This window comes from Hetaerina americana, unplaced genomic scaffold (assembly GCF_022747635.1).
Source record: "Hetaerina americana unplaced genomic scaffold, ioHetAmer1.1.p SCAF_2, whole genome shotgun sequence".
Taxonomy (NCBI): domain Eukaryota; kingdom Metazoa; phylum Arthropoda; class Insecta; order Odonata; family Calopterygidae; genus Hetaerina; species Hetaerina americana.
In genome coordinates this window covers 25934509-25958231 of record NW_027286763.1, presented here as the reverse complement: position 1 = coordinate 25958231, position 23723 = coordinate 25934509, and the positions used below count along the sequence as shown (strand labels likewise).

General features: G+C 37.1%; 1 protein-coding gene across 3 annotated transcripts in view; it reads left to right on the top strand.

The window, feature by feature from the left end:
• The first annotated feature begins 1148 nt into the window (after positions 1-1148).
• LOC139687953 (ribosomal oxygenase 1-like) overlaps positions 1149-23723 on the top strand; it is a 35240-nt gene continuing 12665 nt past the window's right edge. The window contains exons 1-9 of one of the 3 annotated variants that reach the window (XM_071585326.1): positions 1149-1318; positions 1479-1549; positions 1632-1710; positions 1812-2325; positions 3465-3564; positions 14936-15156; positions 18034-18141; positions 20032-20245; positions 22862-23108. In XM_071585326.1, coding sequence (XP_071441427.1) covers positions 1496-1549; positions 1632-1710; positions 1812-2325; positions 3465-3564; positions 14936-15156; positions 18034-18141; positions 20032-20245; positions 22862-23108 — 1537 coding nt within the window. In that variant the 5' untranslated portion in view covers positions 1149-1318; positions 1479-1495. Of the gene's footprint in view, positions 1319-1408; positions 1550-1631; positions 1711-1811; positions 2326-3464; positions 3565-14935; positions 15157-18033; positions 18142-20031; positions 20246-22861; positions 23109-23723 lie in introns of all 3 variants that reach the window. The other 2 variants (XM_071585325.1, XM_071585323.1) reach the window with 2 other exon arrangements.

Sequence of the window (23723 nt, the reverse complement as noted above, 5' to 3'; positions counted from 1 at the left end):
CATCTGACTAATTTCCCAGTGCCGTTCTCCCCATTCACATTACCCACTCCTCTGCCAACTAACTTGACGCCAAGCAAGCCTTTTTCAATATTGTATTAATCCCTCCTCCCAGCCCACTAATTTATCATTATTACCAATCCTCCTACTCCGCCCCCTGTTCCTACCTCAACCAATCCTTTCCTTCCTCCCTCCTCTTTCCCTCTGTACAGAGATATTTGTGTTTGAGCTGTATGTTTACCTGACGATGTTATACCATATCGGCAGCTAGTAAATAAAAAATTTTCCATGTGGAAAAGCCAAGTTGTTTATTTTCAATTTTAACATGAAGATATTCCACCAACTCATGCCAGAAGCATTTTTATTGTGATGTGTCTTTCACATTACTCAGGCAGTACACACTGTACTGGAACTACTTAATGATTATTTAACGTGCCTCTTGGGGATCTCTTTTCCACATGGGTTTTTCTAATTAAGTGAGGGAAATGCTGCAAGCTGATAACCTTTGGGTGGTGGTGAAATATTCTACCATAATATTTGTTTTCTACAGCTTTTTTTGATGTGGAATCTTAAATTATTTTAATGGTGATTGCAGCAGTCATAGTCATTCGTTTAAGAAATTATTGAAAAGAAAGCTCAGCCCTTAACTGTTAATTGATCGTATTCTATATACAGTTCTCTTAAGTGCACAATTCTAATGTAATTAATTAATTTTCTTCCATGCAGAACCAGGCACTAGAAAATTAGGAAGCATTCTTGGAAGATTTTAGGATTACCTATCAAAAATTGGAATTCCTTTGATAAAGATTTGTTGTAATAAATATTTCAATTTGAGGTCAATTTCTTAATAAATAATTCGTGGTTTTTGAATTACACTTGCATGCGTTTCTCCGTTATATCTATTATGGCCAATGTAGATGTTTTTATTTCTTGCAAACATCACCCAAATAATTTACTGGTGTCGGGGTTTCGTTTTTGTGATACAGTTTAATAAATAATAGAAATAATTAAATACATATGGAAAAATATATGAAATACAACAGTTATACATAAGAGAGAATATGATCCATGGCGCAGTAATGGGACGCCAGCGTCATCTATTAAAAACGAATGTAACTACGTCGTAGTTTCACCGTATTCACTTCCTGTTCGAACGGGGAACATAAAGAAAACAGAGTGTAAGGTCTTAGCACTGGAGTGGGGGGACCCTTGATATGGGCACGATGCAGTTGAAGAAAGAAATACGCACGGGGTTGGTACTTGAAATGTGTCCCACGTGCGTTGTTTGAATTATTTACAAGTGATGGTAGATGAGTGAAGAGTACGTAGATTCATTATTGAGCACTATTTTATCTTTATTACAATTATCGATTTATATAGAACATTAATTTACTTAGAATTTTGGTATTAGGATGAAATACTTCAAATCTGGCTATATTGGTTGTGTTTCTACCTAGCTGCTGTTTTACCACTCTTTCAAGGAGACGCAATTATTGAAATGAAAGATACCGAGCCCGTGTCTGCATATGCGGTATACCGTAACCTAGTGCACGTAAGTTTTTATCGGCGCAATTGACGTACGCAATTACTTTCTCCGGAAATTTATTAATGCTTCATTCATTCATTTATATCAGGTTGGGAATAAAAATGTGAATAAATTAAGGAGGAGGAAGAGAAGGCGTAGTAAGAGAAAGGATGAACCTGCATTACAAGGTAGGAAGAATGGGATTACGCCTCTTTAACGTATGTATATAAATGCTATGTTTAAGTGATAAACTATTAATGTAATGCTGTGTTTTGCGAAATTATTTAAGGTGTTACTCGGGTGCATGCTAAACCGCTGAGGAAGAAGATAAAGACTTTGAGCACGAATTCTAAGGGAATTAAGAGAAATAATGCTGTAGACGGGAATAAAGAAGTAAATGGTATTGCGGAATCGACGGTGTTAATGACGACTAGAAGTTCAGTTGGTTTTTCTCCAGACAAACCTAATGAACAGGAGCCGGCAAGTATGGCCCTCTCTTCTAAGACTACATTGAAGCCGGTCTCGGCTAAAGTTGTCGAAGGGAAGAATAGGAAAAAGAAATCAAAGGCAAGAGTAAAAATTGGAATGGTTCAGCAAAAGAAAATATCTTTATTGAAGCCTCGAAAAAATAAAAACATCAAGAAAGTAAAAGCAGTTGATAGTTCTTCATTAGAAGTATTGGAAACGGAAAACCCAGTAAATGAAGCAGCAGTTGAATTGTTAGACAATTATGACAGCTTCAGCAAGGGGCAGAAGGTTTTCTCATGGTTGATTCATCCAGCCATTCCTAGTGACTTTTTCAAGTAAGATTACCGGTAGTTTTACAGTTATATTTAGTCTCAATTTCTATAATATGTTTCTGTGTAGCGAAAGTGTTGATTTAGACATTTGCTTTGAAAAAAATGCTTGTTCGTAGCCTCATGCCATTAACAGCCGTGGATTCTGTATTCCTATGTTGTTTATATCAGTGTAATAAAACCATTAGGCTGTCTTGACTTTCCCCATAGTAATTTTGTCTTGTTCTCATTAAATTTTCTCTGCCTGAAACTCATATTTGTGTGAGGAGCAGCAGCTGGGCAATGATGTTCCAACATTTAGCATCTCTCGAATGCTATGTGAAAAATAATGTAATTCCTACATGTTATTTTGTTTTCCCTGAGTATGATTTTGTCGTGGTGCAGCATCATCTGCTTGTAACTAACACACAGCAATACACAGAGTTGCATGTATTAAGAATTATTTTAAATAACCATAAACCTTACATCCCTTCTAATACGAATGAATATAATGAAAAGGAAGTGGTGTTGACTTCTATGTTGCTCATTGCTTAACCTAAACATGGTCAGTTGGCATGTAATGGTTTTCTTGTGAGAATAGATCTGTAGAAATATTTACCAACCCAATAAATAATGATCATTTCTAATTTTCCATTACCATTTAATTACCATTTTCTTGTCTATTTATTTCAGTATTTGTGTACTTGTGAATTGTTTACCATATGTTAAACTTACTTTGAATGCCTATTTTCTGTGGCCATTCTTAACACCCGTCTTCCTATCTTATTATTTCTTATTTATAATCACAGTCTTTGGTCACTGGAATTCTGTATTTATATACTTTTATATTTTATCTCTTTTAAACTTGAAAGATTTGAAAGAAGTTAATATCTCTTAATTTTAGGTAAAATAATATAAGTGTGGAATTAGGATTATTTTAAAATTTCATATGACATTAGTGTTGGTCATTTGAAATATTTACAGCTCTTTAAGTACGTGCGGCTGTTTTTTAGCCCAACGATAAAAATAAACTTGACTTGACCTTGACCTGCATTTCACTTCTATGGTGGAGTTGGAATGTTTATTCAAATTGGCAATTTACTCTTTATTTACCCCTTTCCATTTCATGCTAGTGGTTAACTAATTTTTGTGTTTTGTTTTGGCAGGACAACGTGGGAGAAGAGGCCGTTGCATATCATGAGGCACTTCAGGAACTATTATTCATCATTACTTTCTACAAAAAAAATTGATTTAATGTTGAGAAAGGTACTGTAAGCCTAAAAATGCTAAGTTTTATTTTGTCTGATGTTTAATTATGAAGTTGCATGTCTATAAGGATCTTGCTGATGAATAATTTTAAATCAGTTCTGCTTTTTTGAATTTCCTTGCGAGTCTTTCTGGCCATTCCAAATATGGGGATTCATTTTCAAGAAAAGCATGTTTTTAGGAAAATTTAATCTATAATTTATTCAATACAAACTCATTATTTCTCAATACTTCTGTCTTCCACAAATTCATGCACCATTACATACTTATTCATTTCTTCCTGAACCTTTGAAAGTTTCTAGTATTGAGAGAATTTTCAAACGTTGTGTCATGAATTTCACAGTCTCACCCTTTATTTCTTAATTAACTACCTCTTCTCCTCTCATTCACCTTTTTGGTTATTGAACTCTGTCCATCTGCTTGTCATGACCTAACTAGAATAGCACTATTCTTTCATTCTAATCTGTTACTGCACTAAGACCAATCCACAGTCTTTGGTGACCCATTCATTCCTACTCACCCTGTCTCCCTTAGTCGCACCAAAACACTCGCCATGCATTTGGTCAACATTCATGCTAACCCAGTGGCAACTCAACCATGAAACAGTGAATTTTCCATGAATAGTGAAAACCTCAAGTCAGCCATTAATTTTGTGTTCAAACCTATAACTTGACCATACTATGGCACCTTACTTATTTCTATCTGAATTTGAGTTGGCCCTGAAATCCATTTTATTTTTGAAAGCATAACGGAGCAGTTGACCAAAGGTGATAAAATTATTTCTTTCAAATATGTTCATTTCACTTGTTTCAAATTTTCATCTCATTTTCGTTGCCTGTCTATATTTGGCATTATAGCATCCAGAGCTCAACAATGTGATGAACTGTATGGTCTGCCATTTCTAGGGTTCAAATATTTTCATTTATATGAGGGTAAATCATAAACTTTTAATCATTGCTAAAAATAATTGAGATAGAGACTTAACAATGCAAAAATTTCACAGTGTATAAAAATCATATGCCTTGACATGGATTTGAACCTGGATCCCTAATCCCGGTCAGGGCAAATGATTTTTACATTCTGAAATTGTTGCATTGGAATGCGTACTTAGCGGATGACTCTGTTAAAAGTTGCTGTCGTGGCATCTCCTGCAGTTTCTTGGGATAGAGACAATGTAAATTTTTTATTCTTAAGACTTCTTTACTTAGTTATCCAGAGTTATACCTTTATCCCAACATTTCTCTACCTTTCGAAGGCATCATTGTAAAATTGACTAGATTGCATACTTGTAAAAACCTTATTGTTCCACCTCTTGAATGAAGTCATTTGTGTTGTCAAATCTCCCAGTCAAAATTGGTTTTTTGAGTTCTGGGAGTGGGAAAAAGTCACTTGGAGCGAGATCGGAAGAATAGGGTGAATGTGGGAAAATTCCGAAGCTTTGATTACCAGTGGCACCAGTGGCTTTCCATAAACAGTCCTCATTTTATTGTGCACTTGCCGGGCACTGTTGCTACCTTTCAAATAATGGAACTTAATCACACTGAGAGTCTTTACTATCTTCCTACTGTGAGTTACTTCAAACAAAAAACCAATTAATATCGATAATTTTAAACATTATGTTTATAAGGATTAATTAATATGCAGGATACATTTTATTCATATGTATCTGTTATTTCTTAATAATGACTTAAAAGCAATACTCCAAGGTTTGGTAAAAACTTGCTTTAATACACCCGAATTTATTTTTTCCCTAATTTACATTTATATCATAGAATTTATCAATATTTTGTTGCATTATACTATTCTGTTTTCACTCTAAGAATTTTTAAGTATCTGAATTTGCCATAGTTGGTGACCAGAAAGATGGTGGCTGGTGCACTTTACACATATAGCAAATGGGGCTGCTTATACAGATAACGTATAAGTTTAATGTGGGATAAGGATGTTTGATTGTTTGACATCCTTAAAAAAATAATTCTTTGTTTAGTGGCTTTGCATTACATCACAATGAGAGTATGAAAAATATGTGACAAACACTGTATTGGCTGTGATTGGAATTATTTTTTAATGAAATATTTGCATAGGATGGTACATGCACCCAAAAAATAAAGCTGATAACTTGTCGATATTAAATTAGAAGTTCTTTGTCTAACTATCTTCCTGGAAAGAAATATTTGATAATCATGGGGGATTAAACATGTGGTGGGTGAAGGGAGAGATGACTGTGAGGTAAGGGACTTATCTATAAATGGCTAGGAGTGTAAGAGAATTATCAATAAATTCCCCAACAAATATAGTCCTGGATTAGCTAGCTTCCCAGGGATAGTCATAATAAGGTTATTTAGGAAAATATGTGAAATAGTTTTCTATCGTTGTCTAATATCATATCTTGATTGACATAACATGTTCTCCACATCTCAGGATGGATTTAGAAAAACCAGATCCACTACAGTGGCTACATAAGATATTGCATGGTGAATAAAATAATTTTAGCTTTAGATAGATAATACAACTGAAACTTAAGGATTATTTTTTTATTTCATTAAAGCTTTTGGCTGCATGAATCGTCAGCTACTCTTGTAAAAACTGAAATGTTAAGGTATAAGAGGCACATCCTTCAAATGGTTTGAATCATATTTAAGTGAACGACATCAGCATGTGGAACTCTCAAGAGATGGCTCCAAATTTGTTTCTCCTAATGAAAACTTCGTTGCAATTTTCCACAGTTAAGGCTGTGGAAAATTGCAACGAAGTTTTCATTATGTCTCGATTCCACAATATCACGCCTGACTCTTCACTTTTCGTTTGTTTCTCCTGGTAGGGAAGTAACACTGGGTGTTCCCCAGGGGTCTGCACTTGGCCCTCTTTTAGTTTCATTTATATTAATGATCTAGCTGATAACCTAAGTCCATTAAGGGAATAAACCCATTATTGTATGCTGACAAAACAAGGATTATTGTTTTAGCCTTTTCAGCGCACAGTTTGTCCAAAAGAGCAGCATAAATAGCAAAGATTTTCAATGAATGGTGTCTTCTAAACTTCCTAAAACCCAATATAAACAAGGTCAGCCTAATTTATTTCTCTAAAAAAAAACAGTTTCCACTGCAATCTCTGTAGATGCAGCAAGTGTAAGCATTCACCAAAATCTTGGTACCCAATTCCTGGGAGTTATCCTGCATAGAAACATGTCTTTGGAGGAATATATTATCAAATTACGTAGAAAGTTCCCTATGCTTCCTCATAAGAAATATTAGATCTTCTGTAAATTTAGAGATCCTTGTACTATGATGAATTTTATTCTCGTGTTAATTTTAGTATCCTCTTCTGGGGTTCCTCTCCCCATGTGGGCATTATCTTCAAAATCCAAAAGAGAATTATACGTATTATGAGTAATGCTCATGGTCAAGCACCATGTAAACCTCTCTTGAAAAGACTTGGTTTATTATCAGTACCCTGCTTATATATATATATTTAAATAAGTATGATATATATTATATATATATGATATATATATATTTAAATAAATATTATATATATATATATATATGATATATATGATATATGTGTATATATATATATATATATATATATATATATATATCATATATATATATATATATATATATATATATATATATATATATATATCATATGATATATATATATATATATTTTTTTTAAGGTAATCTACCGGTTAAGGTAGGTTTTTGGATGGACATAACTACCAAACAAATATTTTATTACTCCTAACAAAACACCAAATCCATCATCCTACTCTATATCAGGTCCCTCTTCATCTCTGAGTACTTTCTTCCTCCCTTCATCCCGACCAACATCCCTATCCTGTTCCTTCCCTTTCCTCTTTTGCCCAACATTCTACCCTCTATCACAGTCTTCAACATCCCACTGCCGGTCAACACCCCCTTCATCCACTTTTCCTGCCTCCATAGGATTGCTCCCAACAAACCCCTCTCTTCGCCCACCATACCAAGTACTTCCTCATTTGTTTTCTTCTCTGTCCATTTCACCTTCTCCATTCTTCTCCACACCCACATTTCAAAAGCCTCCAATCTACGTCTATCCTCCTGCTTCAATGACCACGTTTCCGCACCGTACATAGCTACGCTCCAAATCAAAGTTTTTACAAGTCTTTTCTTAACCTCCTTACTCAAAGTCCCCGTCATCAACTCCCTCCCCTTTGTGAAAGCCTCTTTGCCTAGCGCAATTCTTCTCCTTACGTCCCTACTACTTTGACCGTGTTGGTCCAAAACACTACCGAGATACGTAAACTGTTCTACCTGCTCTAGTTTTTGCCCACCTATTTTAATGTTAAGCTTGGCCTTTTTCTTTCTAGAAAATCGCATAACCTTTGTTTTATTAATATTGATTCTCATCCCATACCTGTCGCACTGAATTTCCAATTCACTCAGCAATGCTTGCAGCCCCTTGGCTGACTGACAAACTAAAGCTTGGTCATCAGCAAACCTAACTGATTTTACGAATTCCCCGCCCACTTTCATTCCTACCTCCAGTTTTTGCCATGCCTCTTTGATCATTTCCTCTGCATAGAGGTTGAACAGCAACGGTGATAATGGGCAACCCTGCCTTACACCCCTTCCTAACACTGCCCATCCTGACTCCCCGTTTCCCACCCGCACCTGAGCAGTCTGAGACATGTACAGGTTGCGGATTAGCCTCCTTTCCCTCCAATCTATTCCTATTTTCTGCAATATACTCATTAGTTTTTCCCAATTCACTCTATCAAACGCTTTTTCGAAATCTACGAAACAGGCAAATACCTCCTGGTTGTGTTCTATATTCCTCTCGATTAATAATCTCATTACTGCAATGGCATCACGCGTACCTCTCCCCTTCCTAAATTCAAACTGATCATTCCCTAAGTAATCATTTGCCCTACTCTCTATCCTTTTGTTTATGATCCTGAGAACAACTTTAGCTGCGTGGGATATCAAACTAATTGTCCTATAGTCCTCGCATGACGTGGCCCTTACCTTTTTCGGAATAGGAACTAAAACTGATCTCACAAAGTCTTCCGGCCAGATTCCGTCCTCATAAATACTAAGGATCAGCCCATATAGCCTCTTCCTCCCACATTTTCCTAAGCATTTTAAAAGTTCTGCGGGAATGTTATCTACCCCCACGGCCTTATTTAGTTTCATCTCCCTTAATGCCTTTCTATCTCATTGTCTAGTATGCCTGTACCTAAGCTGTCTTCCTCTACGTCATTTTCTTTTTCAATGTCTAACTTTGTTGGTCTGAGTTCTTTACTATACAGTTCTTCTATATACTCCTTCCATCTCTCTTGGATCTTTCCTGCGTCAACTATTACCTTACCCACCTTATCTCTAACTGTTAGCATAGCTCTTCCTTTCTTACTTCCCGATAACGATTTAACTTTGCTGTACAGCGCACTGATTTCACCCTTCCTCTGCAGACTTTCCATATCCTCGCACTGCGTCTTCCACCATGCTTCTTTTGCTATATTTGTTGCCCGCCTCAATTTATTGTTCAATTCTTTTACTTCATTTTGCCTGATTCTGTATTTATATTCTTCCATTTTCGCCGCTCATCCATCTTTGTGATCATCTCATCCGTGATCCATGGTTTCCTAGTCCTTTTAGCGTTAACGGTTCCAATAGTGTCTTTTGCGGCTTTAGACAACCCTTCCTTGATCATTTCCCATTTTTCTTCGATAGTACTAAGCCCTTTACCATCCTCCATGATTTTCTCTACCGCCTGTTTGTATTCCTTCCTTTTCAAACCATTTAATGCTTCTACATTCCATTTTCTAACTCGCCGCCCCTGCCTTATCTTTTTGAAACGCACGCTACATTTCATAACAACTAAATTGTGGTCTGAGTCCGCATCCGCTCCCGGGAAGCTGTTCGAATTTATCACACTGTTCCTAAACCTGTGTCTAACCAGGATATAATCTAGCTGATATCTTCCTGAGTCACCTGGCATTTTCCATGTATACCTGCGTCAATTGTGGTGTCTAAACCAAGTGTTGGTGATGACTAACCCCTGTCTCCGGCAGAACTCAACTGCTTTCTCCCTACGGTCATTCCTCGTGCCTAAACCGTAGTCCCCCACCTCATCACCATCTCTTCCTTCGCCTACCGTCGCATTCCAATCCCCCATCACTATCAAATGTTTCCCTGCAGGAACACACACAATTTTGTCCTCTAACTGATCGTATATCCTATCGACCTCTTCTTCCTTATGGTTGCTCGGTGGCATGTATACCTGAATAATAACCAAGTTCGTCGGTTCTGCTTTTATCTCTATTAGTAATAATCTATCCGTTACCTGCTCTATGTTGAGTACGCTTCTTCCTACCTCTTCATTTAATACTATGGCAACCCCTCGTTGGCTCTCGTCCCCACCGCTGTATATTATTCTATACTTATCACTCCAGTAATCCTCGCTATCTTTCCATCTCACCTCGCATAGACCTAAAATATCTATATTTCCCCTTTCCATCTCTCGCTTAACATTCTCCAATTTCTCATCATTGTCCTAACATTCCACGTTCCTATTCTAACTAATTTGGTCTTCTTCTCCTGCGTCTTCTGTCCTGCTGCTGCTGGTTTTCCCTTGCAAGGGTTTCGTGGGATGACGACCACGGAAGCCTTGCCTCCCCCGCTGCCGGGCACGACACACGGCCGATTGGGCCGGGCCCCGTGGTTGCCAGGACTCAAAATCTCTGTATTGTCCATCATATTTTTCTTGGGAATGATAATTGAGGTGGTTTCCCGTTGCCTTCCTCAATAGTGTTTTTAACGTGACACCATCACTTACTGGCCGCCCCACAGGGGTCAGACGCATTGCAGCCGCCTCACTGAGGAACAGACGCTGCGTGAACTACCTTTCGTCTGGCTCCTAACCTTCGACCTATCTGGCATGGGTGACCCTACCAGGAGCAATTTTTATTACTCCCGCCGGCACAGCTCTAGGGGTCATTGGAACGCACAAGCCCTTCCACCACGTCAAGGTTGTAGTCCGGGGAGGGATATATATATAATATATACATAATATAAAATATATATAATATATCATATATATATACATATAGTATATAAACCATAAACACAGTAATCAACCCGAAGGTCGGTTTGGTAGGTGACGGCAGAATTCACTCAGTACTAAGCCCTATACGGCGTGTGAAAATTCAGACATCAGGGTAGGGGGGACAGTTCCTTTCCCTGTGCCGGTTATGGTTTCCCAGGAAGACCTGGTACCCGAAAAATCACTTTAGCTTGGGTGGAGCTGCAGGTGCCCAGAATGCCTTGCCTGGGAATTGAACCTGGGACCCTCTGGTCAGCAGTCCAACGCTCTACCCACTGGGCTACCGCAACACACATATAATATATATATAATATATATATATAATATATATATATATATGTATATATAATATACTACCTTGATCAAAAAGTTCCCGGAATAACCACCGTGTGGCGCTCCCATCGTTCCGATTTGAGTTCTGTTTTTTTTGTTAAATTGGTACATCTGTTGTTGATATTCCCTTTAAATCTTAGTGTCATAACTTGACATTTGCAAAAGTTACGTAGCCAAGAGTACATCTATCTCTGTGTGTGTTGGCGATTTTTTACAATTGCAGAAATGGATTTAAATTTGCAACAACGAACTTGTATTAAATTTTGCGTAAAAAACGGATTTAGTGGCGCACGGACGTTGGAAATGTTGGAAAAGTGTTTCGGCAACGATTCTCTAAAAAAAACGGTCGTTTACCAGTGGCACGAGCGGTTCAGAAGTGGTCGTGAGTCAATCGAAGATGATGAACGCAGTGGCAGACCATCGACATCGAAAGTCGGTGAAAAAATTGATAAAGTAAAAGAAATGTTGGTCAATAACCGCAAATTAACCATCAGAGAAATAGCGGAGGACTTGAACATTGCCTATGGATCCGCCCAAGACATTGTGGTTAATGATTTGGGTTTCCGTCGTGTAGCAGCAAAGTTGGTGCCAAAAGACCTCAATTTCATGCAAAAAAGAGACCGTGTTGACGTCGCAAAAGACATGATTTGCGAGGCTGAATCCGATCCCACATTCATCAAAAGGATCATTACTGGAGACGAGACGTGGGTTTATGAGTACGACACGCAATCCAGACATCAGGCAAGTGAATGGCGTTCACCAAATGAGCCGAGACCAAAAAAACCACGTCGTTTTCAGTCAAAAAAGAAGGCAATGCTGACGGTTTTCATGGATTACAACGGTGTAGTGCATCATGAATTTTTGCCAGAAGGCCAGACAGTAAACAAAGAGTATTATTTGGGCGTTATGAGACGTTTGCGTGAAGCAATTCGCCGAAAGAGACCAGAAATGTGGGCAGAAAACTCGTGGATTTTGCACCATGATAACGCACCGTCGCACAGTGCTATCATTATTCGTAATTTTTTGGCGAAAAATGCAACAAATACCATCCAACAGCCACCGAATTCACCTGATTTGGCTCCCTGTGACTTCTTTCTGTTCAATCGAGTTAAAAAACCATTACGGGGAACGCGTTTTAGCAGCCGAGAGGAAGTAATGGAAAAATCGCAGGAAGCACTGATGGACATACCGAAAACCGAATATAAAAAATGTTTCGAGGATTGGATCAAGCGCTGGCATAAGTGTGTTGCAGTCGATGGGGATTACTTTGAAGGGGACAATATAGATTTAGATGAATAAACTTGTATTTTTAATTTTCTGAATAAATTCCGGGAAATTTTTGATCAAGGTAGTATATTAAATGTCATCTTGCATGCAAAGGGTAATATACAAGTCCAACCGCAATTACCATAGTCACTATCAATGGACCTGCAATGACTTTCACCAGCGATTTGTCAGAACACCCAATACTGCTCATGGATCCAAAGCAATGGGCTTAAGGTTATTCAATAATCTTCCCCATGAAATCAAATGTGAAACAGAAGTATCTGTTTTCAAGAAAAAGCTGTTCAACATGTTGAAAAATAATTTGTTATATTCTGTAAATGAATTACTGGAATTGTCACAAAACATCAATTCTGACTTAACCAAATAATATGTGAATACAATAGTATATTAGTATGTATTCATACATAGTATATGTGTATATATATTGTATTTCATCTAAAATTGTGAAGTTTATATCTGATGTGTCCTATATTTGTGTATATGTTAATATGCATCCAAATCTCCCGGCACCAATGCATTATTATTGGGTTTCAGAAGAAGGCTTGGACGGGAGAAAGCAGTGAAGCTCTGTAGAAGACAAAGCTTAATGATAATGAATACTTGCCTTCTAACTTTGAAAAATATTTCAGATTAATGATGAATGGTTGCTTTACATAGAATTACAATTTACTAAAATTGCAAATTAGCTCTCTTCATTCCTCATTAAAACAAATTGTTTGAAGTCCTAAAGTTTCTAAACAGTAGCAATACATAATGTTCCCTTTAATTGGGGTTCATTAGCCCTTTTAATTAATTATTTCATGCATGGTGAAATTCATCAGTTAAAATGCCACAGGTTGATTACAATATTCTAGAATGACTGAGTCAGACATTCTGGTCATTCAAACCATGACTATGTATCTTATTTGAAATCTGACTGTCATGGCTGTGAGAAATTTCCTGGGGGCTTGAGACTTTATTAACTCACTACAGACCTTGATGTTCAATAAATATTAGTATGCCATGTTTTATTTTCAAGCCTTCATTTATTGCATCTAGTGATATTTTCAATTAATATCTCTGCTCTTCCATGAGAAAATTTGTGACTAAGGTTGTAATCTAAAAAAATATGGAGGATGTGGAGCTATTGGCTGTTAAAGAAATAATCTCAAGGAAGAAGATCCTAAGGCCAATAAAAATAATTACGAAGAACTCCAAAGTAGTTGGAGTTCTTCGTAATTATTTCGGAGCAATGGAGTTCTATGTAATTATTTTTATTGGCCTTAGGATCTTCTTCCTTGAGATTAAAAAAATATGTTTTATGCAGTGAAAACATTATTAGGAGTTAAAACAGAAAATATTTTACGTCCTGGAAGAGCTAAGAAAGGAAATTATTAATAGGACTGAAAGATAGTCAGTGATTGTGGAAATAATATGTGGAAAAATTTTGTGTTGAAGGTAATATGCCTCTATTTGATGCAAAAAGGATTTGATTTGTCCTAGGGATTCTAGATGGTCTAGATGCAGTTGGAGAAATTAAAGTTAGTCAAGGAAATGATAACAGTGAACCTCCCCAAAACATCATGGGAGAGTTGAAAGAGTTTTTTGGGCTGTCATTCCATATGTGATTAAGAAGACCGATCAGAGGGCTTTATTTAGTTAATTATAATTTTCATCCCAAAATATTGAAGCAGGAGTCCTAAGTTTAATATCATGCGTACAAAGGGTGAGACCATGAATGATTAATAATGAGGTGAATTGACTGCCTTGGGGAAGATCTATAGGAGGGCATCATGTGATGCTTACATGGCAATAATAATATTTATTATTCCATTGTCAAAATTTACACAAAGAAAAATATTAGCAAAAAAATACAAGTGGATATAGTTACTTGTTAAAAGGTGGATACAATATATACTGCTCTAAAACTAGTAGAGCAGTATAATTTTCCCTGTGTGAATTTTTTCGAGTTACATTTCAAGGATGTGCTGCTGCTTGCATCTTTTGATGCCTCTAATGTCACAGAAAGTAAGAAAGATTATCATGTCTCTTGTGAAATTTAAGTGAGTGTATGATAGAGTGGACAAAATCATTGCGGAGTATAGAGGGGATGCGAGGGATAAGAGACTTAAATGTGACCTCTTTATGAATCACGAGAGTGGCGACCCACTGGGTAGCTTGGCTAATGCCTGGAAGGCCTGGGTTTGATTCTGGGTAATTCTCCTGATTATATCTCTGACTTAGCCCAAGCTCTGTGGTGTTATGGGTGCTGTACTTTTGTGAGAAACTCTTAATGTTTCCTTTCCCTTGAAGCAACCAGAAAACTCTCTTGTTTGCAGAAGTTTATGTGGTGCTGATATCATCTCCCATGATGTGCCAGTATCAATTATATTTAGTTAATATTGCTTGCAATCCTTGTGCCTGTTATGAATTGGTGTTTTTCTCAGGACTGATTTCTATGTTGAATATGTTACGTTTAATGATGTCATCATCCATCTCAGCTATGTACTAATTTCTTGGAGTTGAAGATTTTTATTCTGATTAAATTACCTGCCTGGATATCTAATTATTCTTTAAATATATTTTGGGACCGTTTAAGTCAACTTACGGTCATAGTGTCACCATTGAATGCTCTACTGATTGTGTTCAGTAATTGTTTCTTTGCCTTATTTATGTTTTGCAGCACAATTTACAGTATGGCAGGGACTTGGACATCACTTCATACACAGATGGGAAGAGGGAGACCCATAATCCAGTTGGAAGGGCCAATGCCTCCGTTGTGTGGGACTATTACAGCAATGGTTGCAGCATTCGACTACTCAGTCCACAAACTTATATTGACCCAGTGTGGCATCTGTGTGCTGCACTTCAGGATGTTTTTGGAAGCTTTGTTGGTGCCAATGTGTGAGCTCTTATCTTTATAATTCTTTGATGATGAGATTAGCTTGGTCAGTGCAGTTGAACCCCCGTATCCATGGTCAATATATTCCAAGACTTCCACAGTTAACTGAAACTGCCGTTAGTAGCAACCGCAACATAATGAGTCCCTGATTTCTGAGACTGATTGATAAAAGAAAATTTCTGTTTAAGTTGAAAAACGTGTAACTTGAATTATGTTTACACCATTGCACACTTAAAATTTTTTTAATCAATGCGACCTTAACAGTTTTTACCATTGCTGAAAATGAAAAGATAATTCTGTAGAAAATCAAAAATTTCATTGGATATTTGAAGGAGTATATGGGTCATTCAGGGTGAATTTTTACCATATGAATGCATTGGGTTAATTTATTTAACTTATTTTCTGCATCACAATTGCAGTTGTTCCTTTCATGACTCAAAATGAACATTCATTTTAGCCTTAGGCTCATTAACTTGTGCTGTTTACACTTATAAAATATTTATGGAAGTATATTTGTCCAAAAGTTAATTTTCATTATATGTTGCTGAAGTAAACCATAAGGTGTGGATTTTAGCTAAGTTACATATTGTTAGGAAACTGCGGGTATAGTGTGTAAATAATACTAAGATAAGGAATGAAATTTTCTTTTAAAAATTTAATGAACTTGGCATTATAAATGGTTCTTGGGTGATTGAATTTTGGCTCCAGATGTAGGGAGGATATTGATATTCGCCGATGGAAACCAACTTCCATTTCAGGTGGTCATTTCTGAAGGTTTTTGTTTCTTATATTATTCTAGTATTCTCAGTTATTTGTTATAAAATGTTTGCACAATGCAAGCACTCATGACTGTTATTAGCAATGAAGGAGAAAACTTGATGAAAGCAGCCATCATGTAAAACTCATATTATCATTAGTTGGATAACCTTGCTTGGTGTGTAAAAACTGTTTCCCCAATGGTAAGCAACTTAAAATTACCTTCATACAGCAAACACCTATACAGGTAACAATTTGGTCTCAAAATTGGGGAAAACCTGTAAAAATTGAGTCCCTTGGAATTCGTTATTGAAAATGTTCTTTCCATCTCATAAGAACCTCTTCTGCTTTGATTAGCATTTAAGCTGTAGTATCACTCGTAGTGTAAATGAAATTTCCCTTCTTACATCCTTACAATATTCTTCAACAGTCCTCACATTACCCAATAAATAAAGACATCTCAACAAAAACCTTCCTTTTGTTCTATGCCCATTTCACCCTGTTTCCGCTAACTCTCCTCATCCTTTCATTGCATTTGCCTCCATAATTCCTTTGCTCTATTGGTTTCCCCATATCAGGTTTCTGTTCAATTCTTTGTATTTTCTTCTCCCAAATTCTTTGAACATATTCTTCCATTTACTTATTTCAGCCATCCTCCAAATTACATCCTCTGTAATCCATGGCTTCCTAACCTTTTTTCTGTTTACCTTACACTACTATTTTGTGTGCCACTTTATTCCTTGTTAGAGCTGTTCTCATCTTTCTTCTACTGTATCTGTCTCCATATCTTCACTCAGTATTTTATCCACCGTCCCCTGATACACCTTCTTTTTTGACCCATTTAAGTTTCTACTTTCCATTTCATAAACTCTCTTCCTTCCTCATTCTCTTTACTTAAAAATTGCACTTCATGAGCTCTAAATTGTTATCTGAATCTGCATCTGCTCCTCGGAAACTGTGTGAGCTAAGTACCATTACTTTAGTTTTAATCTTGTTCATCCTGAGGATGTACCTTTTCATGCCATTCTCCATAGTGTCTAGCATCCTTGTAATATCTTCTTTCTTCTGTGCAAGTATAGCTCTGTCATCCGAAAATTCGAACTCACTAATCCTTTCTCCTTGAATCTGTACACTATCCCTTTAAGTAACAATGTCGTGCTTTTACTGGAAATGATGAAATGTAGTCCAGACCTCTACCCATTGGACTACCACTTCTTTTAATGAGGCTGAGAATATTTTTTGTTGCCTCTAACCCTTTCCCTTTCATGAATAACTGATCGAAGCACTTTTCCACTCAATAAAATTTTTTTTATTTTACGACCATGTTTCGATGTATATCATCATCATTAGGTATAAAAAATTTTTTTTTTCAAGTGGAAAAGTGCTCCGACCAGTTATTCATTATGTGCGACTTCCAACACATCAAGCTTGAAGCTACTCAATTTGTCCTTTCCATTTGCTTTAAGCGGCAGTCTTACTGTATCATAATCTCATGAGAATGCTTAAGATCAGTTGGAAAGACAGAATGAATGACAAATGAAGAAGTGTATCTGAGGGTAGGAGAAAATAATTCCATCTGAAGAGGTATAGGGAACAGGAGGATAAGAGTAATGATTGGACATATTCTTATTTCACAGTAGTTCAATCCAGGCAATTTTAAAGGGAATATTGGAAGGGGAAGCAATGTAATTTTTTGGGTACCAGATTTTTCTGATGACCCTGATTTGTGAATTTCACATGCTTTTGGGCTTAGTACTTGGTGAACTCTACCATCACCTACCAAACCGACCTTTGGGTTGACTACTCTCTTTCTCGTTTGATAGAGCGGGAGATATTTTCTGGGTGGCACCATTTCACAGGTATAGAAAAGTTAATGGGAGGTACCAACTGTACCAACCATACAGAATTGAAATAAAGTGTAAAATGTAGAGCCAATTGGAAGATTGCTGCAGACCAACCTGAGGATTGAGCTGGTAACAACAGAATCTCATTTAGTGTGTTCTGTAATTACTTAGTTATATGTTTGATTGGTCAATCGTTTTGTTTAATGCTTCATATAATATTTGAATTCAGCCTCTTTTTAGATTAGAGAAGCTTAATTTAAGTTAATTCCTTTTGTTCAGGTATCTCACTCCGCCTGACTCCCAGGGATTTGCTCCACATTATGATGACATTGAAGCTTTCATTCTTCAGGTTGAAGGGAAGAAGCACTGGAAGTTATATGCCCCTCTGTGAGTACATACCCTGCAACTACAGCCTGATCTCCTAATTTACCTGCCCCAAATTTTCTTAATAATCAAATGTGGACATTTTAATTTTGTCCCAGTTTGGTGTCCATAATAAACATTTTAGTAAGTGTCTGAAATTCCTTTGTTGACCTGGAGTTATATTATAATCTTAAGTTGACAAATAACAGTTGATTTTGTAGTTTGTCATAGTTAAATTAATATCTATAAGTTTTGGTCGTTATAATGTGTTCATTTATTCATTCAATTCAAAGTATTCTACCTAATAAGGATGGTTTTTGCATGGTCTGTGAAGTCTTTTATCTTCTTGTTGTCACTAGAACATCCTTTTCCTTGGCTTGCGTTATAAATTTTGTATGCTTTGCGTTTTTTTTTCTATTTTGGATGTAACCAACCTGGAATGCGAATTCGATTTGTAGAAAACATAAAAGAATTGAAATAATTAATTTATTATTTATGATACATTTGCAATTCTCTTTTACTAGAAAGCTGTTTACAGACATTAGTTTTTGCTGATGCTTCAAAATTTAGTGAAAATGCGACACAGTATTATTATCAAATAAATTTGTTGTGTCCACTGCCTTATTAGGGCAATGCTTTGAACGCATGGTACAATGCAACAGTTACCCATGACCTTCACATCATATTTAGTCTGATCTTCTGGACCTAACACATGTTGAAGGCTTTTGTAGTTTTTGAATGTTTAACAAGCAGGGGTTTCATTTTCAAATTGCTACCTACATTGGGTCCAAATAGCAGTGCAAGATGGCCTTTCATTAGTTTGTGGCCGGGTATCTGATTTTTCTCCTGCTTTTATGTAGTTCACTTCAACAGCTTTTTCCAGAAGAATCCCATCTTGTCTCAATTAAAAACCTGCTATGGTAGGTAATCCTTAGAATCTATGAGCTTCTTTAAATCACTGATGAAGATCTCTGATGCCTTTGTCCTGGCTGCTTCACTGTGATTCACAATGCTGTGGGTGCTGGTTGTTCGCTTAAACTTCTCAAACCACCCTTGGCTTCCCTCAAATACTTCTTCTTTGGCCATTGATGATCCTAGCGTATTCTCAATGAAGGCAAAAGTCATGATTGCTTTCTCACAAATGATGTTCTTGGTGATGGCATTGGCATCTACATCATTGTGAGGCATGGTGGAGCAGCAAGCTCCGGCAAAAAGGCAGCAGAAAACTTTATCGATGGAGTATTTGTTGGAACTTGGTAATCATTGTTACCAATTTCAGTTCAAGAGGATCTGTCTTCTCAAACTAGTACCTTACATGAGACCATTCAACTAAGCTACCATTAAATCTAATGCTATAAACTTGGTAAAAATTATTTCAAATTAATTTCAGTAGGTCAGGAGTGCCAATCACGAAGTAGACTTATCCACCATGAAAAATGGGACCTCAGGGATTATGTCTAGACATTGACTTAATTTCAAATCATGAGGCCCCCAAGCGCATATGAACTTCTTAACTCCAAAGCCTAATGAATTAACCTTATCAGTACAATCTAAATCTATATTTAGTGACACATCTGCTTTTGTGCTGCTTTGGTATACCCAGTAGCCTAAATACTGTTTCCACCATCTGAAAAATAGAATTCCTGAAAGCAATGAGGTCTGAGAAATTAAGTTTGAGATATTTGCAAAATAAAAATAATTTCAATTATATCATTTTGGACAGTTTTCAAACTCATTATATGGGGACATTAGACAGGCCTCACTTGATTCTCAATACCGGCAGTCCTGAGTATGTTGTGGTGTAGTGAGTGGCACTGAGTATCTTGTTCCCAGGGTTAATGCCCTTTGTCATGTGTCTGATGTTTGACTTGCCGAAGTACGTCTGCAATTCAAAGTGAAATCTACTGTAATCAGGAGTGGTGAGGAGTGCCTTCCACGATTCTCCAGCCAGAACTTCACGCAGGAGGAGATAGGTGAGCCCATTCTGGATGTTGTGCTGGAACCAGGTGACCTCCTCTATTTCCCCCGTGGGGTCATCCACCAAGGGTCAACACAGCCTGGGGTGCACTCCCTCCACATCACTGTGTCCACATATCAGCGTAACACATGGGGAGACTTCCTGGAGAAGGTGAGCCAATGAACTGAGGGGGTGACTCCTCATATTAATAAGGGAAAACACTTCTGTATCACATCAAATATTTGCATTCAGATTGATATGGATATCACTATGTTGGGGCAAAGTGCGCAGCAGAGCAATGTTGTGGGTGGAAGACTTGGGTCATCTGATGGGTCTTGGACATTCCAACTAGCTTTTTCTGGTCAGATGTGCATTTTTGACTGACTTGGCTGGCTCCTCATGTTGGTGTTTTCTGATTTGTTGGTTCATATTTGTCAGGTGTACTTGGTAGAAGCAAGAGAGAATACATATATCCTCTCTTTTAAAATTGTTTGGTGTTGTTTGATGTTTCTACAGATGTAAATCCATGGAAAGCAAGTCTTCCTTGAAGAAGAGGGCTGGAATGCGTGTTTGCAAATATCATTGCACCAAACAAATTAACTCGGAAAAAAATCAGAGAGAACTTCATCCCTATTTCATATGGTTAACCCTGCGTTTTCTCAAGTTTTCAATTAGGTACATACATATCCCTTAAACTAGGATGCACTGCATTATTTCTGGATTTACACTCTTAATTCTGATCTAAAACAGCAGCAATCATTACTTAAGTGCACTCTCGCAAGAGAATGGGATAGTTAGGAAGTATGTTGGATCCTTTTTTTTTCGATTCCACTAAATTTGAAATACGAGGCGTGTTTTTTTAAGTAAATCCCGTTTTGAAATACAGCCGCTGCAGTTGGCATTTGGCACATACAAGCTGTGGACTTAAATTTGTTGGGAAGCCACAGATCTATTGCCAAAACATTCGACTATGTCTGTATTTGTTTGTTAGTATTTAAATTGCCTCCGCTGATTGAGAATGCTGCCGACTGTGAAATACCTATTATGATTCATTTTATTTATGATAAAAGTGTGAAAGTGGCTGAAATTCATCATCAGATCGGTGAAGTTTGCGTAGAAATCATTATGAACGATGGAATGAGCTTTTAGAGATGGGTGCATGAATGTTTATTATTAGGAATGAAATAGGTGCCATTTCATCAATCATTATTGAAGATTTGGTGCAGAAAGTTGATGAAATAGTGAAAGACAACAGACACTTCATGGTTTTTTCGTTATCTGATGAATTCCCTCAAGTGTTCTCTATGAAATTGTGACCGAGTATTTAAATTATTGAAAGGTATGCTCATGCTGGGTACCGAAAATGACGACAATCGACAAACATTAAGTTTCTTTGAGCAGTACAGTTGGGAAGGTGATGATTTTTTAGCGAAATTGTTCCAGGTAACAAAACATGGGTGGTATATGTTACACCAGAATCTAAGCAGCAATTCATGGAATGGCGATATCATCCAAGAAATTGAAGTTCAAACAAGCAATTTCAACCAGGAAAATCATTTGTAATGGGTTTTGGGACAGGAAGGGGATGTTGTTTGTGAATTTTTTGCCATTTAGTGACACAATGAATTTGACAGCATATTGTGAAACCGTAAAAAAACTAAAGTAGAAGCTTTAGAAGTACTTTCCAGTACTTCTAAAAGAACACTAAAGAGACAGGATAATACCAATAGAAAATTGTTGGATGAAATGTCTTAATAAAATAAGACAGCTGTTTATGAAATTATATTTTGTTAACTGACCTAGCAGCATAGAGTTACGTGTTTTGCAGGTTGGCAATTTTAATGAGAATTGAGTATCAGCAATTCAATTCATTTCCCATTATTCCTGCATGCAACTTTGTATACATGTAATGCTAACCTTTCAATGTCTGAAGGAAAATATCTAATAGTAGTAGTTTTTAGGGGAGGCGACCGACAGCTAAGGTCATTTGTGCCATTAGGGATGGACAGGAAAGGATGAAGGGTGGAGAGAAACCCGGTGTTGGCATTAGCCTACTCTTAACGAAAGGTGCTAAGGGGCCTGTAGCTGAACGTCCCATCCAACGGATGGCGTACTGACTCATAGTGGCTTTACAAAGCACCTCAATTAGGGATCGGGCAATTGAAAAGTATCTGTCACCGCTGGGATTTGAACGCGGGCCCTCTGGGTGGGAGGCAAGTACGTTAGCCACCTCACCATCCCGATCCCCGAAAAATATCTAAATGAGCATGATTGTGAGTTCTGGTACCAGATGATGATCAGATTTCATATTGGTGGTATTTTAATGTAAGTAAAAATCATATAAAATCCTATACTTGTGCTTGGATACAGTTCCAGGTGTCAAATAATGTAATATTTTGATTGGGTTTGTTAATTTCTGTATTTACTTAGGAGGTTGTTCAATGTTTAAAGAAGCTCAATTAGTATTGTAGTTGCAAAATTTATTAAGTGGTGAACTGGTAGGAGTATCACCAGAAATAAGTCATGTTTTTACTTTTGAAACATTGTCCGATGCTGTGTTTTATTTTTAACTGATAAATTTATCCTGTGGTACAGGTCAGCCTATGTTCTATCAAGCCATAAGTTGTTATTCTCTGGGGAAACTAGTACATTCAAATTGCTTTCATTTATCTGGGGCTATTCTGAGGTGAGAAAGTTTTATCAGTGGGAGTTAATGATGGATTATAGAGCCGTGGAAGGAGTAGGCTTCAGTTTAATGCATGCTCTCAATTAATTCTCCAATTTCAGCTTATTCCGGTTGCTTTGAAAGCTGCAATGGAGGAGGATCTGAGCTATCGAGAAGGCCTCCCGCGGGACTACTTGCGCTACATGGGTGTTGCCCACAGTGATTACACATCAGAAGGGCGTAGTCAGTTCATCAAAAAGATTGGCCAACTCATGCAGAGGCTCTGTGATTTTGCTCCCATTGACGCCACGGCTGACCAGTTGGGGAAGCAGTTGATGCACGATGCCCTGCCTCCTCTCTTGTCTCCAGGTAATGGCAGCTCCATCGCATGGGTAGGCCAAAATGTGCAAGTTTGTAAACATCCTCCTAAGAGTAAGCAATGTTTTATTTTGTTTCTGGTATATTTATTGCTCCGTTCGGAGATTTCAACCCATGTCATAGAGGTGTTGAGTTTTAGACATATCAGTCTTTTTGGAATAACTTCATTTATATTTTTCTGTTAAGGAAATCATGTATTTATCTATTGAATGAAATTTTCATGGGCAATGATAGACATTCAAATTTAGGCTTTGAACTCTGTGAGTTTGATATAATTCAGGAGATTATATTGAGGTCCAAATTACATGTCTGTGTGCTTCATTGCTAACAACTTATGCCCATAAAGGTCTGAGAATTAGGTGATCAAGTGTTGGTTAAAAATCAAATGGAAAACATAGACTGTGAGTAATGATTTAAAAGAGTATGCTTTAAGAATTTTAAAGTAAAAGGATTTCCCTTGATAGAAATACTCTGATAGGTGTAATGATGCCAATTTTATTCAAGTTTCATTACAATATATAGTAATAAAGCAATGAACTTAAAGATCACATTTATCAGTTCGTGAAATGAAACTGTCAATAAGCCTTCGGTAGAACAGGAAGCAAC